Genomic DNA, 13,758 nt, shown 5'->3' with positions numbered 1-13,758 from the left:
AAGTCTGAGGGCCACCATGTAGCACTCATGGTGACTCTTCCAAACAAGAAGGCCTCAATGACTAAGAAAGAGACACATCCAGAGCACCTGGGTGGCTCAGTAGGTTAAGTGTCTGCCTTTGGCTCAGGTTGTGATCTCGAGGTCATGGGACTGAGTCCTGCATCGGGCTCTCTGCTCAGTGGGGAACCTGCTTCCTCCTCCCTTCTCTCTCTGTCTGCCTCTTTGCCTACTTGTGATCTCTCTCTGTCAAATAAATAAATAAATAAATAAATAAATAAATAAATAAATCTATCTATCTTAAAAAAGAAAGAAAGAAAGAAAGACAGACAACAAAAAGAAAGAGACACATCCAGGAGGGACATGTGTGGGGTAGTGTCCAGTGGCAAAACCTCCACTGGCCCTGTCCAGATCAGCTTTGCTGAGATTAAGTACCACAGTCATGTGACCAACCAAAAATATGACTAATAATAACAATAATAATAATAGCAATGCTGTCACTGACAGAGCACTCACTATAGTGCCAGGCACTATTCTGACAACTTAAAAACATTAACTTATTTGTTCCTCACAACAAACACATGAAGCAGGTACCGCTATGACCCCCACTTTACAGGGGAGGCTGGGAAAGATGAGGAGCCAGCCCTGGCCCACCATGTGCTCAGGTAGCCTCCAGCAGCAGCCACACCTTGGGGAGTGATGAGTGCCAAGCACTTTGCAAGGAACCCCTCACACACTCCTCACAGGAATCTAGGAGGAGCCACATTGCTCCCATGGCACAGTCGAGGAAACTGAGACCCAGAGAGAATTAGTGATCTGCTCATGATCAGAGAGTTGACAAGAGTTTTATTTGCTGGACTTGAAAACCCAGTGTTCAAAACTGTTATGTTCTAAGGTCTAAAAGGGAAAGCGTCCACCCAGGAGCCAGGGCTGGTTCTCAGCACTCACACAGGCTGAAGGGAAGGGCGTCTATGACTGACACAGTCAGAACCCAGCAAAGCTGTCAGCTTCTCCTTGAGCTTTGGTGCCGGCCCACCTGCCTTGTATAATCACCACCCATAACCACTGAAGACTGGGAGACGTGGGGGTTGGCTATCCTCGTCCCTGATAAGAAGGACCCATCTCCCAGGCCTCTGTCCAGCCAGCCACAGGCACAGCTTCCATGGGGTCACATTGCAGGGATGATAGGTCCTTTTCTCCTATCCTTTAAGGAGAACTTCAGGTCACTCTTTGATGTTCTGGAAAGTTTACCATTCTTTCCCTGCCCTTATCCAACCACTGAAACAAAACAAAACAAAGAAGCTTTATTCTGCTTTTGAGCTACTTCCTCTTGTATTACACACTCTTCTGATTTACATCTCTGCTCCCATGACATTAAACCTGGGATGTAGACCTCAGCGAAGACATGCACTCAGAAAAACAACTACTGAATACATGGACAGCTTTGAATCCTGCTGACCTCCCTCGTCTCCAGCTCTCCCTCAGCCCCAAAGCTCTCAGACATGTGCTCTGCATCCTGGACTTCCCTCTGGGATGTGTGCATTTCAAGGTTTTATTTTTAAATATATATATATAGATAGATAGATAGATAGATCTCTCTATGTATAGAGAGATCTATCTATCTATCTATCTATATATATATATTTGACAGACAGAGATCAAAAGCAGGCAGAGAGACAGGCAGAGAGAGAGAGGAGGGGAAACAGGCTCCCTGCTGAGCAGAGAACACAATGCTTGATCCCAGGAACCTGACCCTGGGATCATGACCTGAGCCAAAGGAAGAGGCTTAACCCACTGAGCCACCCGGGCACCCCTACTCTTCAAGGTTTTAAATTCCTTAAGAACTTGGACCTTCCCTCAAAAACAGAGTATGCACTGTTTACTCCAAATAATAGTTAATGTGGATTTGAAGTCTCCACATATCCTGGAAGGAACTCTGTCTCCCTATCTCTGTAGTAAAGACCTCACTTACCCTAGCAAAGAAAAAAATAACCCAAGTAAAAAATGAGCAAAAGAGCCAAATGGCTATTTTTCCAAAGAAGATACGTGAATGGCCAACAGACACATGAAAAGATGCTCGACATCACTAATCATTAGGGAAATGCAAATCAAAATTACAATTACAATTGTAATTGTAAAATCAAAATTACAATTAGGTATCACTTCACCCCTCTTAGATGATTATTATCAAAAATGCAAGAAACAACAAGTGTTGATGAAGACCTGGAGAAAAAGGAACACTCGTGCACTGTTGGTGGGGATGCAAACTGGTGCAGCCACTGTGGAAGACAATATGAAAAATCCTCAAAAAATTAAAAATACATATACAAATGCCACACGATACAACAATTCTATTTCTAGAAATACATCCAAAGGAAATGAAAACACTCCATAGAAGATAGGTATGAACTCCTATGTTCATAGCAAGCTTATTTATAATACAATAATATAATACAATAGACAATTTGTGATTTGTATATCTCATATATATATATATGTGTGTATGTGTGTGTGCACACATACACACACACATGCACACACCCAGAGAAATATTATTTGGCCATAAAAAGAAGGAAATCCTGCCATGTGTGACAACAGGAATAAATCCTGAAGGCATTATGCTAAGTAAAATGTTAGAGAAAGACCATACTGTCTGATCTTATTTATATGTGGAATCTAAAACACACACACAAAACCAAATTCATAGAAAAAGATATGAGATTTGTGGTCACCACAGGGGGTAGAGGAAGGGTGAATGGGATGACAGTGGTCGAGAGGTACAAACTTCCAGTTATAAGATGAATAAGTCCAGGGGATGTAATGTACAACATCTGTAATTAACACTGCTGTATGGCATATTTGAAAATTGTTAGAGTAAATCCTAAGACTTCTCATCACAAGAAAAAACATTTTCCTTTTTTTGGTTGTATATAAATGAGATGATGGATGTTAACTAAACTTACTATATGGTAAACATTTCACGATATATGTAAGTTAAATCATTTATGCTGTATACCTTAGACCCATAAGTGTTATATGTCAATAATATCTCAATAAAACTGAGAAAAAAAGAAATATCTATCCATAAATTAAAAACAAAACAAAACAAAACACCGGGGTGCCTGGGTGGCTCAGCTGGTAAAACATTTGCCTTCGGCTCAGGTTGGGCTCCCAGCTTGGTGAGTCTGCTTCACCCTCTCCCTCTGCATCTTTCCCCTACTCATGATCTCTCTCTTTCTCCCTATCTCAAACAAGTAAATTAAAAATCTTAAAAAAAAAAAAGAGAGAGAGAGAGAGAGAACTTAGGGGCACCTGGGTGGCTCAGTTGATTAAGTGCCCAACTCTTGATTCCAGCATCATGAGATCAAGCCCCACGATGGGCTCCGCACTGAGTAAGGAGTGCACTTAAGATTCTCTCTCTCCCTGTCTCTGTACCCCTCCCTCCACCACATGCTCTCTCAAAACAAAACGAAACAAAAAACTTACCCAGAGAGATCTGGCCTTCGTCCCAGCTGTTCTAAACCCCTAGAATAAAGAATTTGGTTGGCCTTTGTTACCAGTTCCTGGGAAGGAGCCCAAAATCCTTGGGACTTCCCAAGTCATAAGAGTATCGGGCTCTGAGAGTTTATGTTAATTAGGCAACTCAGGGTGGGGACCAGCATCATCAGTAGTCCACAGTGTTATCAACTGCAGGGCCAGTGACCCAGTCAATCACACCTACAGGCAACACACCGGTGAAACTCTGGACATCCAAGTTCAGGTGAGCTGCCCTGCTTGGGGGTCCTCTGAGGGTCATCACACACCAGGTGCCAGGGAGGTGGTACATTCTGACTCGATGGGGAGAAAACAGAGGAAGCTTCATGTTTGGGACCCTCCTAGCCCTCACCCTCTGTCTGTTCTGTTGGCTCGGTGGTACTGATATCTTCTTGTTGTAACACAGCTTCAACCCTATGTCTAGTGCTTTCCTGAGTTCTGTGGGTCACTCCAGCGAATTACAGAACCTGAAAAAGTAGGATAAACTTTAGAATTTGTAGCCAATAGGCCAAAAGTGAGGTCAGACTGGGAACCCTTGAAATTTGCAGCTCATGTCCTAAGTGAGGGCCGTCTCGTGGAGGCCATGCACTTAACCTTAAGTATAACCCAATTCCAAATAGTCAGCGTTAGAAGTCATTGCACTGGGTTTGGCAAACTCGAGACAGTCCAGCAGAAGGATCCAAAATATAGTCACAGGGCCTTCCTCATACACTTACCTGGATCCTGCCCTTCACAGAGTGCAAGGCACTGTAAAAGATCCAAAGTTCAGGAACCACTTTAGCAGTAATCTTTTCTATGTGACCTGAGGAAATCAGTAGGGAGAGGAAGGTCGGAAAGCAGGGGAAGGGAGTGGACGGGATAGAGAGGAAAAAGGCTGAGTGATGCTGAGCCACAGGAATCCTGCTCCACCTGAGAGAGCAGCAGGGGCCACAGGAATTAGACTAAGGCAGCAGGGCTGGTTGTGGGCTGCTGACAAAGACAACCAATTTGTAAACCAGGAAGATTATGGTACTTTTTCCAATTAGCTGAGGACGGATTTAAATTCCATTTACAAAGTGGTCATTCCTGACACGTTGAGATAGATGGCTTTGCCGAGGGCCCCTGTATTGCTAAGGACCTGTGGGTCCGATGTGACTTAGTCAAGTCCCACATGATGGCACCAGTCTTTTGCCAAAGTCCTAAACCTGAAGGAATGGCATGCCTGAGTTCTGGGATAGGAGAGAGTCTGTGCCCATTACTCTCCTTCTACCTAGAGAAAGAACCCCAGGTCAGCTTTTCCACAAGAGGAGAGTTTCCAAGATGCCACCCATACTTGGAAGAAGCCAAGCTGAAACACTATTCAAGTCAAACTTTCTTGTTATTACTCTATCTTTCCCCGGGAGGACTGCACTAAAACAAATTCGGACACCTGTGGCCTCTTCCTTCTATGCAAACAAAAAGCCAGCAGCAACCCCAAGCTGATAAGATTAATCTAAAGAACAAATTATGGTGTAATTTCCTATGCTGATACTTTGTAGTTAATTTTAAAAAAAAGGTTTCATTTTCCTATTGGTATGATTTCACAGGAACATTTTACCTGTTTCTGTGAGGTATTTTTTCTCCTGGAAGAGAGGTGCTGATTGGCCCCAAATGACTGACAACCTGGTGTAACGAAAATTTCCAATTTCCCTCATTTTCCCTCAGTTTCAGCAATTTTAAATCTATATATAGAGATATCTTTGTCAGAATTGCATTGTGAGCCTCTCCTAGTAAACTGATTTGTCTCATATTGTCATTGCAAACAGAGATCTATTAATGGGTCTCACCTCCCAACTGATTCCAACTCTGGTCTGCTTACTAGCACTCACCGGCACTTTCATCCACGGACATAACTTCAGTATTGCCATTAAGGAGATCATCAAAACGTTGAACATCCTCACAGCGAGAAACGTGAGTAAGCTATCAGGCACCATCTCTCCAGATGTTCTGGAGATGCCGTGGGTACTTCTTAGACTATGAGAAGAACACCACAGCGTCCAGAGAAGTTGGTGGTTGGTGGTTGGTGACAGCCAGGGAGCAGAGTGGAGATTTCTCTGCAGGAGCTTTTTTGTCCTGAGGGATGGTAGGAAGTTGGCTTGGTTCGAGGAAGGAGGGCCGCCCGGCCAGGATGTCCCTGCACAGTTGGAAGTGACTCTGTCTCTTGCCCTCTCGTTCTGGGCCAGGACTCATGCATGGAGCTGACCGTCACTGAAGTCTTCTCTGCCCCAAAGGTAAGAGCTGTTCCGGGGTCTGCTTTGGCATGTGAGTGGCTTGGGAGAGGAAAGCCATCCACAGGTGTTCAAACAAGAAACTTTTTTTAACAGAAAGTGAACAGACCCAAACTAACTACAGGGTGTTAGATGTTTTTAAGAAGGAGAATTTTGATCTTTACTCCCAAGCATGTTTTAGTGTTTCTGGTTTCACTTGATTTAGAAGATATGTAATGGAAAGCTTGGATTTTTGTGATCCTAATTCAAATCCTGGTCAAGGAACAGGTCCTCTTTTCCTCCTATTTCCCAGCCTCGTACCTGGAATACAGGAGGTGCTTAATAAACGCTTGCTGAAGGAAAGTTTTTCTGGCCTGCACATTTCTGAAAAACCAAATGGTGTCACAAAAAGAGATATGGAGATTACAGGTCGAGGGAGCTTTCATTTTGTCTAAGAGACTTCCTATGGCAACAGAGAAGGTATCGCCAGAGCCCCTCCTTTTCCGCAGCCTGGTCACCTAACAACCCACTAGCTCCGGGGGCGGCTCTCCAGAGACCCTCAGCTGTAATGTCCTGCCAAGCCCTTTCCAGCTTGGTCCAGAACTGCCCTACCATGTGGGGTTCCACACATCCCTGGCCCTGGCTGCTTGGGCATTTTGCCTTTCAGCCTCTTGCACCGTCTCACCCCCCCTCTATCTTTAGTGGGAGGAGACAGATTTGACAGCTGATAGTGCATTTTCTCTGACAAACATATGACTACAGCCATGTCAATAGGTTTGTGCACATCAGTTCCTGTTTTCATGGAAACACAAGACTGAGAATGAAAAACCCAAAGCTTCAATTTGCCAGTGGTCTTCTAACTGCCTGCTTTCCACGCGGACAGCGGGGATGGGGCGGCCGGGAGGGCAGCTACGCAGGTTAGCACAGCCACATCCCAGCACCGGGGCCACAGAACACATCCGTCTTACTTTGTGAGGAAAACTGTTCCTTGGGCTTTGTCTGGACCATCTCATTAAAGATGAGTCCAGGAATCCGATAGATAATACTATGTAATATCATAATACAATCATATATATTATGTAATATTAATATATAATATACCGTATTCTTTAATAATACATATTATATAATTTTATCCTCTAGAATCTCATCCTGTTTCAGACTCTGTCCATCAGGATGCTGGAAGGATTTGGAGATTATATATACACATAGAATTATATAATATATAAATATAATCTATTAACATTTTATATACATAGCAAACAGCCAGGAGTCCACTGGGCTGTGCCCTGGCTTCTCCAGATGGCACCATGCTGCTGAGAGGGCTCTATCAAAGCCAAGGGCTGGGCCCCAAAGTGCCAAGTGTCTTGAAGTGACATAGATTGTGGCTTTAGCCATAGTTAGGCCATTAGCTAGCTCTGTGGCCTTTGGCCAGTCTCCATATCTCCTTGTGCCTCAGTTTCCAAATATGAAGATATGAAAGTGATTTTGAAAGTTGTTGGAATCATTCTTGAGTTAGTGGAAAGTGTTACTGTAAAATTATATAACTCTTGGTTAAAGGCAAAAAAAAAAAATGTTATAGAGGAGCAGTAATTCTAAGAAGGGACCCATGGCTGGAAAGGATCCAAATCTCTGTGACTCCAGTCTGAGCCAGTTCTAGAAGACTCATCCTCGCCAAGGTGCAGGCCAGGCCGCACCCCCTTTCTGTTGTTCATGGCCATCCTCTTCATCAGTTATCACATCGGCTCTCACTGCACGGGTAGGCATCTGCTGAAGGGAGTCCTCACAGTCCTTCTTTCCTCCTGTCTCACTGGCCTTCCTCAAACTGCTTCTATTCCTCCTGAATTACCAATCTCCTTCCATTCTTTCTTTCCCTCCAAGATATTACAGAATAAAGAAAGATATTACAATATAAGGAATATTATAGATGTTACAGAAAAAGGAAAGGCTATTATTTTCAAAACCCACCAAGGAGGTTATGTGGCAGGAAAAGTTAGTTCCTTGTGTTCCCAAAAAAAGGACACCTTTCCAAAATCCAATGTATCAATTTTCTTTCTTTGGGGGATCAAGAATTCTATTACCTCCAAGTCAGGTGGGATCCTGTTCTTGGCAGTTGCTGGAGACAGTGAGGACCTGAGTCCTGGACTTCACAGGCAATGCTTGCCCAGTATCTCTGAAACTAAGGTGGTCTGAGAAAGAGCAAAGTGGAAAACAAGCAAGCTGGTCCATGACGGAATTCTTGGGTGGACCATTAGTGGGAGGTATTTCCACCTTTCGAAAGAGAGCTCAAATCATGATCTGTCAGAGTTCTTTGCCAACCCTCAAATTCTTTTTTTTTTTTTTCCTAAATAGAAGTAAAAGACTTTCTCATGTATAGCACTGGCTCACTAAATTTGGGACGAGGTGGGGATAATGAGTACAAGACGATGAGGACTAGATGTTTATGGCCCTAAGTGAAGCTAGTCTAGAACCATGTTAGAAATCTAACAGCGTCTCTGCCACAGGAGAAGCCCTAGATGCTGTTCTACCCTTTGCCGATGTTACCTTGAGAGATGGGCTTCCTTCTAGCATAAGCCTAAGTTCCCCTTTTCAGTCCCTTTTCCCCAGCAACTGTTAACTGCAAGGTCCACTAGGCCCCCGAATGAGGACACCCTCATGCAGTGAAAGCTGGACGAACAGACTGGCAGCCATTGGTACAGTGCAGGATCCTGTAGCTGTAATTCCAATGGAACTAAAACTTTAAGTTCTTCACAAAAACTGCCTTGAGAGTTGGTTCCTTTAAACTTTTTTTCCCATTTGATTCAAACTCTTTTTAATTCCTATTTTATCCTAATTGCTTGTAGAAACACCTTCGAAGAATCTGTCTAGAGAGTGTTTTCCTGTATTATAAGGCCATATACTCAAAACTGAGGCAGTTTAATTTCTAGACTCCAAGCCAAAGTTTCAGAAAAGTCACATGAGATTTTGATGAAAAAATAAGCAAAGGGGCTCTTTCTTTTTGGTCTTCTTGAACCTCATTGTTCTCTCTCCAGAAGCACAGTTATCTGCCTAGATGTGCACAGCCAGCTAGTGCCTGCCTTCCCCCTTGACTTCACCATCTCTGCTCAACCATTAAGCCTCCAAAGATATGGAGACTGAGGGGGGTTTCTTGACTCTCACAGCCGAGACACTGGTGTTGCTCTTAAACTTCCAACTACAATCAGAGCCCAGGAGAGCTCTTAGCTGGTTCATTAAGTGCATGTCCTTCCAAAGGCCTTGCCAATGGGCCATCAAGGCCCACAAGGGAACAGGGAAGTTTTTGTAGCCTAGGGTTCTAGTACCTCGAGTCTAGGTCTAGGTCTAGATCTTCCTGGAAAGATCTTCTAGGAAGAAATCTTTCCAGGAAGATCTTCCTGGAAAAACCCCTAAAATATAAAATGCACTTAGAAATTAGAGATGAACACAAAGATTTACACCAATGACTCACTGCCACTTTATTACCCAATTATGGTACAAATATGCCGCGTGGGCTCCCATGCAGCTCTCAATCCCGTGTTCTTATATACTACTCAATGACTTAACGCTTGTACTATGTATTGTGTTAAAAGGCTAAAAAACAGATCAACAGTTGGTCCTCATTATTTTTAAATGTATTTTTTAAATGGGAAGATATTTATCAAGATATCAACATTTATCTCTGGCTGTTGGGATTGAGAGAATGCATTTTTGCTGAATACATATTATTTTTGCAGTAAACATATATTACTTTAATAATCAGAAAAAAAATATGCAAGAACTTTAAAAATTGCACCCGACAGTACTTCTTATCTAAATCCCCTGCTTATTTATGTTAATGTACATTGTGACTCATGGGGTCTAGGGGGCAGGCATGTGATTCTGCATTTCTAACAAGCTCCCAGGTAATGTCCGTGCTGCTACTTTCTGGACCACACTTTGGGTGGCAAGGGACTAAAGCATGTCCTCACAGAGGCAGGAGACAGCTTGATCTGAGCTGGATCAGGCTCAAGCTAAGACCACTCTCCACACTCCATGACTTTGTTCTTCAGTGCAAAGTGAGAGGACACACCAGGCCTGATTTAGACTGTCACAATACCTCTTCCAGGTTGCCAAAAGAGCTGTTTTCCCACCTGTACATTCCCTCTTCTAAGGCCCAAACATCTCCAGGAAGAGCCATGTGGCCAAACACACATCCATAGAGGTTTCCATAGAGGTTCTGACATTGCACCATTCCATAGAGGTTCTGACATTGCACCTCCTAGACCAAAGGCCTCTTCTAGAAGCTGTGTCCGTAGTCCAGCTCAATTGCACCCTTTCCCAGAAGTTTCCTCTGAACTTGCACCTAGCCCTAATCTTGGCACACCTCTCCAGCTCTATGGGCAGATGTCTCCTCTACTTACAAGGATTCTGAGTTTTGCACATGCTGCCATCTCCCACCATGGGGTAGGCTAAATGGAGAGCACGGCTCAAAGCACCAACATCCAGGCCAAAGGATGGGCACTCATTTATTCAATAAACATGTAGGATTCTACAGAAACCTGGACTTTAAAACCTTACAGCACCAAGACAGAGCTCAATCTGATGGGAAGCTAATATAGGCTTGCCTGGTAGAGAGAAACAGACCTAGATCAAGGGCAGAGACCGATGGTCCCGGACTTAAACCCCCCACTCTGTCATTTACTAAGCTGAGTGTCTTTACTCAGGTAGCCTTTCAGCATAGCCATCCAAGGGAAAAGAGAAGTTTGCTGCATTTGTAGGTAATGGGGAGGGGTGGTTTACTGAGGCCAGCAGCCTTCATTCACATGAAGGGAATATCTGAATACCTGATCCACAGGGAGCAAACTCACTTTCTCTACTTGCCCTCCTGAAAAGAAACAATCACAGGGAAAACAGTCTCTCCCATGTTCCAGATAGAGCTGGCTTATAGCTAACTGTGACATTTCTCTTTCTAGAACACAAGTGAGAAGGAAATCTTCTGCAGAGCTGCAACTGTGCTTCAGCAGCTCTCTACACACAATTGCTCCAACAGATTGCTCAGAGGACTTCACAGGAACCTCAGGAACATGGCAAACATGGTAAGCTCAATCATGCCGACCACTTGGCTCCTGACAGACAGCAGCCTAACTTCTAACCGGTCCTCCTTAAGAGTCTTAATACCCTTGATTAATTAACCCATTCGTTGCCTTGGCAACGAGTACAAGGTGCTGTTCTAGACACTAGGGATACAGTGCCTGCTCTCACAGAATGTTCTAGTGGGGGAGTTAGAAAAGCAAACAAACAAGTAATATTATGTCCAGTAGTGATAAGTGCTATGAAGAAAACTAAAGGAATAAAGAATATAGGGGTCATGAGGGAGAGGGCCGACAGTTGGTGACATTATCTGAGCAAATATTTGAATTAAGTGAAGGAGCAAGCTACATGACTAACTGGGAAAAGAACATTCCAGGCAGAGGAAATAGCTGTGCAAAGGCCCTGAGGTAGAAATGAAGTTCACATGTTCAAAGATCAGTAGGAAAGCCAGGGTGGCTGTATCAGATTGAACAAAGGGGATTTTAGTAGATCACATGTGGTCTCTGGTTTCTATCCTAAGTATGGCAGGATTCACCCACAGGGTTTGAGCAGAACAGAGACTACAGTCTGATTTATATAATTTAAAATGATCATTCTGGCTGCTGTGTGGTAAACAAATTGACTAGGGTTAAGCACAGAAGCAAGCTACCCTACTGGGAGGCCATCACAGTAATCCAGGTTGGAGGTAATAGTGATTTCAACAGACTGGGAGCAATAAACATTGGATTTGGGATGTAACTATATATAGAGCCAGAAGACCCACTGTGAGGGGTGAGGGAATGAGTAAAAGGTGGCCTCTCAGTTCCTAGCCTGAGTCTTTTGGGAGATGGTTGGTGCCTAGAAAACTGGGTGCAAAGCAGAGCTGGAGGTTGAGCACAAGATCAGGAGTTCAATTTATCAATGCTAAGTTTGAGGTACCTCTTGGATAGCCAAGGGGAGATGCTGAGATCATAGAAAAGTCTGAGCCTTTGGAGAAAGGTCAGAACTTGTGATATAAAATGAAGAGTCCTCAGAAAGACGTTATTTAAAGTCCTAGATCTGAATGACATAGAGCAATTCAAGGACTGAGAACTGAGCCCAGAAGCACTCTCACAAGGGTCAGGAAGAAGAGGTCCAGTAAAAGAGACTGAGAAGTAGCCAGTGAGGTAGTAGGAAACTGAAGGGTGTGTAGTGCCCCAGATAGCAAGTGAAGAAGCTCTTAGTAAGGAGAGATCCAGTGTGTCACAGGTATTGGAAGGTCAGGTCGGATGAAGATGAGAATGGCCACAGGATCTGGAATGATAGCCTGACTGGAACAGGTTCCACAGAGAATACTAGTAGGGAGTGAAAAAAAAAAAGGGGCAGTGAGTACAGAAAACTCTTTGGAGGTGTTTTGCTACAAGACTGCAGAGAAACAGAACAGATGAAGAACAGGAGTGAGTAAGGAAGTTCTTTTGAGGTGGGGCATGTATCCAGCATGTTAATACACCAGGGAATGGTCCAGTAGGAAGGGGACAATTGATAGTGTAGGAAAGAAGAAGAGCCCAGAAAAGATGTTATCTAGTGCCAAGTGGAAGAACTGGGAAAATTCATCCCCTTACTGAGCTTGTCACCCGATTTCTAAGGGAAGGTAAAGGAATAGGGATCTGACACAGCACTTGTTCTGTTTAATCCTTTTAATTATCCTATCAAGTAGGCACAATTGTCCCCATCTACCAAGAGAGGAAAGTGGAGCTTTTATAAATGAAGTAGTTCATCCTGAGCAATGTAATTAATAAACTGACAGAGCTGAGGTCCAGACTGAAGCAGGGACCTGGGGTAGGTAGCTGGAATCCTTACCGGAGGTGTTGTCAAGCTGGAGGATTGCTCTTCATGGGCAGGAGGGCTAATGGAATGAATCTCTCTCTCTGCAGTCCAGGTGGCCACGCAGAAGGCCTAGTATGACAAGTAGGCATTTCTGAGCCTCCCCCTAGGCAGAAGCTAGCTGTGGCATACCTCTCCAGTCTGTGGCACCCCCAAAGGTATCCAGTTAGTGACCATTTCTAGGAGTTTATTAGCATGCATAGAAGACAAGCAAACCGTGCTGGCCTCATGGCAGAAACAGACTCCCAATCAGACTAGACCAGAGGCCCTGCTTGTTTGAAAGAACTGTCTGGGTGGCAAGTGCCAGAGAAGACCTGACTCAAGTGGACAGGCATGAAAGACATACTCAGTGACTTAGCAATGAAAGCTAATGAAATGTTTCCTTTGCAGACCTGTTCGGTGAATGAAGTCAAGAAGAGTACACTGAAAGACTTCTTGGAAAGGCTAAAAGTGATCATGCAACAGAAATACTACAGGCACTGAAGCTGAATATTTTAATTTATGAGTTTTTAATAGCTTTATTTTTAAAATATTTATATATTTATAAATTATAAAATAAAGTATATGCAGAATCTAACAGCATGGATGTCACTTCAATGGCATCGGCTCTATTTACTGGACAACTTTTGGGGAAACCAATTTAATTTACCAGGAGACTAAAATTGGTATAGAAGTAAAAGAAGAAAGACTGTTCCCCTCTCAAGGAGTTCCACTTCCAGATGGGGATGTAATGCACAAGTGATTAGAGAATATGAGGTCACACAGGACATACATGATAGGAGAGCGTGCACACTGGGTCCATGAGTACCACTAACTACCAACTAATGCTGAATAAAAAAAAGCTGTTAACTGGATGCCTAAAACAATCCTCCCCCACTGGCCCATAGCTGTCACACTGAGTCTGTGCGGTGGGAATGGAACTCCAGCACACTACATGGCTCTGCACTGAACAAGATTTAAAGTCCTGATAATGTAAATTCCCTTGATTTTCAAGTCTTAGAACCAACCAGTAGACAAAGCACAGACAACATGCTGTAATTATAGAAGACTGAATGCTATCAACCTGATCATATAGAAGGTCCAGCTGCCTCCT

The 13,758-nt window shown here is 43.7% G+C and overlaps 1 protein-coding gene across 1 annotated transcript; it reads left to right on the top strand.

The window, feature by feature from the left end:
• The first annotated feature begins 5,316 nt into the window (after nt 1–5,316).
• On the top strand, nt 5,317–13,153 carry IL4 (interleukin 4). The gene is given in 4 exon segments (NM_001310191.1): nt 5,317–5,460; nt 5,733–5,780; nt 10,706–10,828; nt 13,056–13,153. Coding segments are annotated over 4 exon segments (399 nt in total). The 5' UTR covers nt 5,317–5,325; the 3' UTR covers nt 13,149–13,153.
• Nucleotides 13,154–13,758: the final 605 nt, after the last annotated feature.

The sequence above is a fragment of the Mustela putorius genome, unplaced genomic scaffold (assembly GCF_011764305.1).
Source record: "Mustela putorius furo isolate JIRA1106 unplaced genomic scaffold, ASM1176430v1.1 tig00000145_pilon_pilon_pilon, whole genome shotgun sequence".
NCBI classification, from domain to species: Eukaryota; Metazoa; Chordata; class Mammalia; order Carnivora; family Mustelidae; genus Mustela; species Mustela putorius.
The sequence above is the reverse complement of the archived record's forward strand: the minus strand, read 5'-3'. Positions and strand labels throughout refer to the sequence as shown.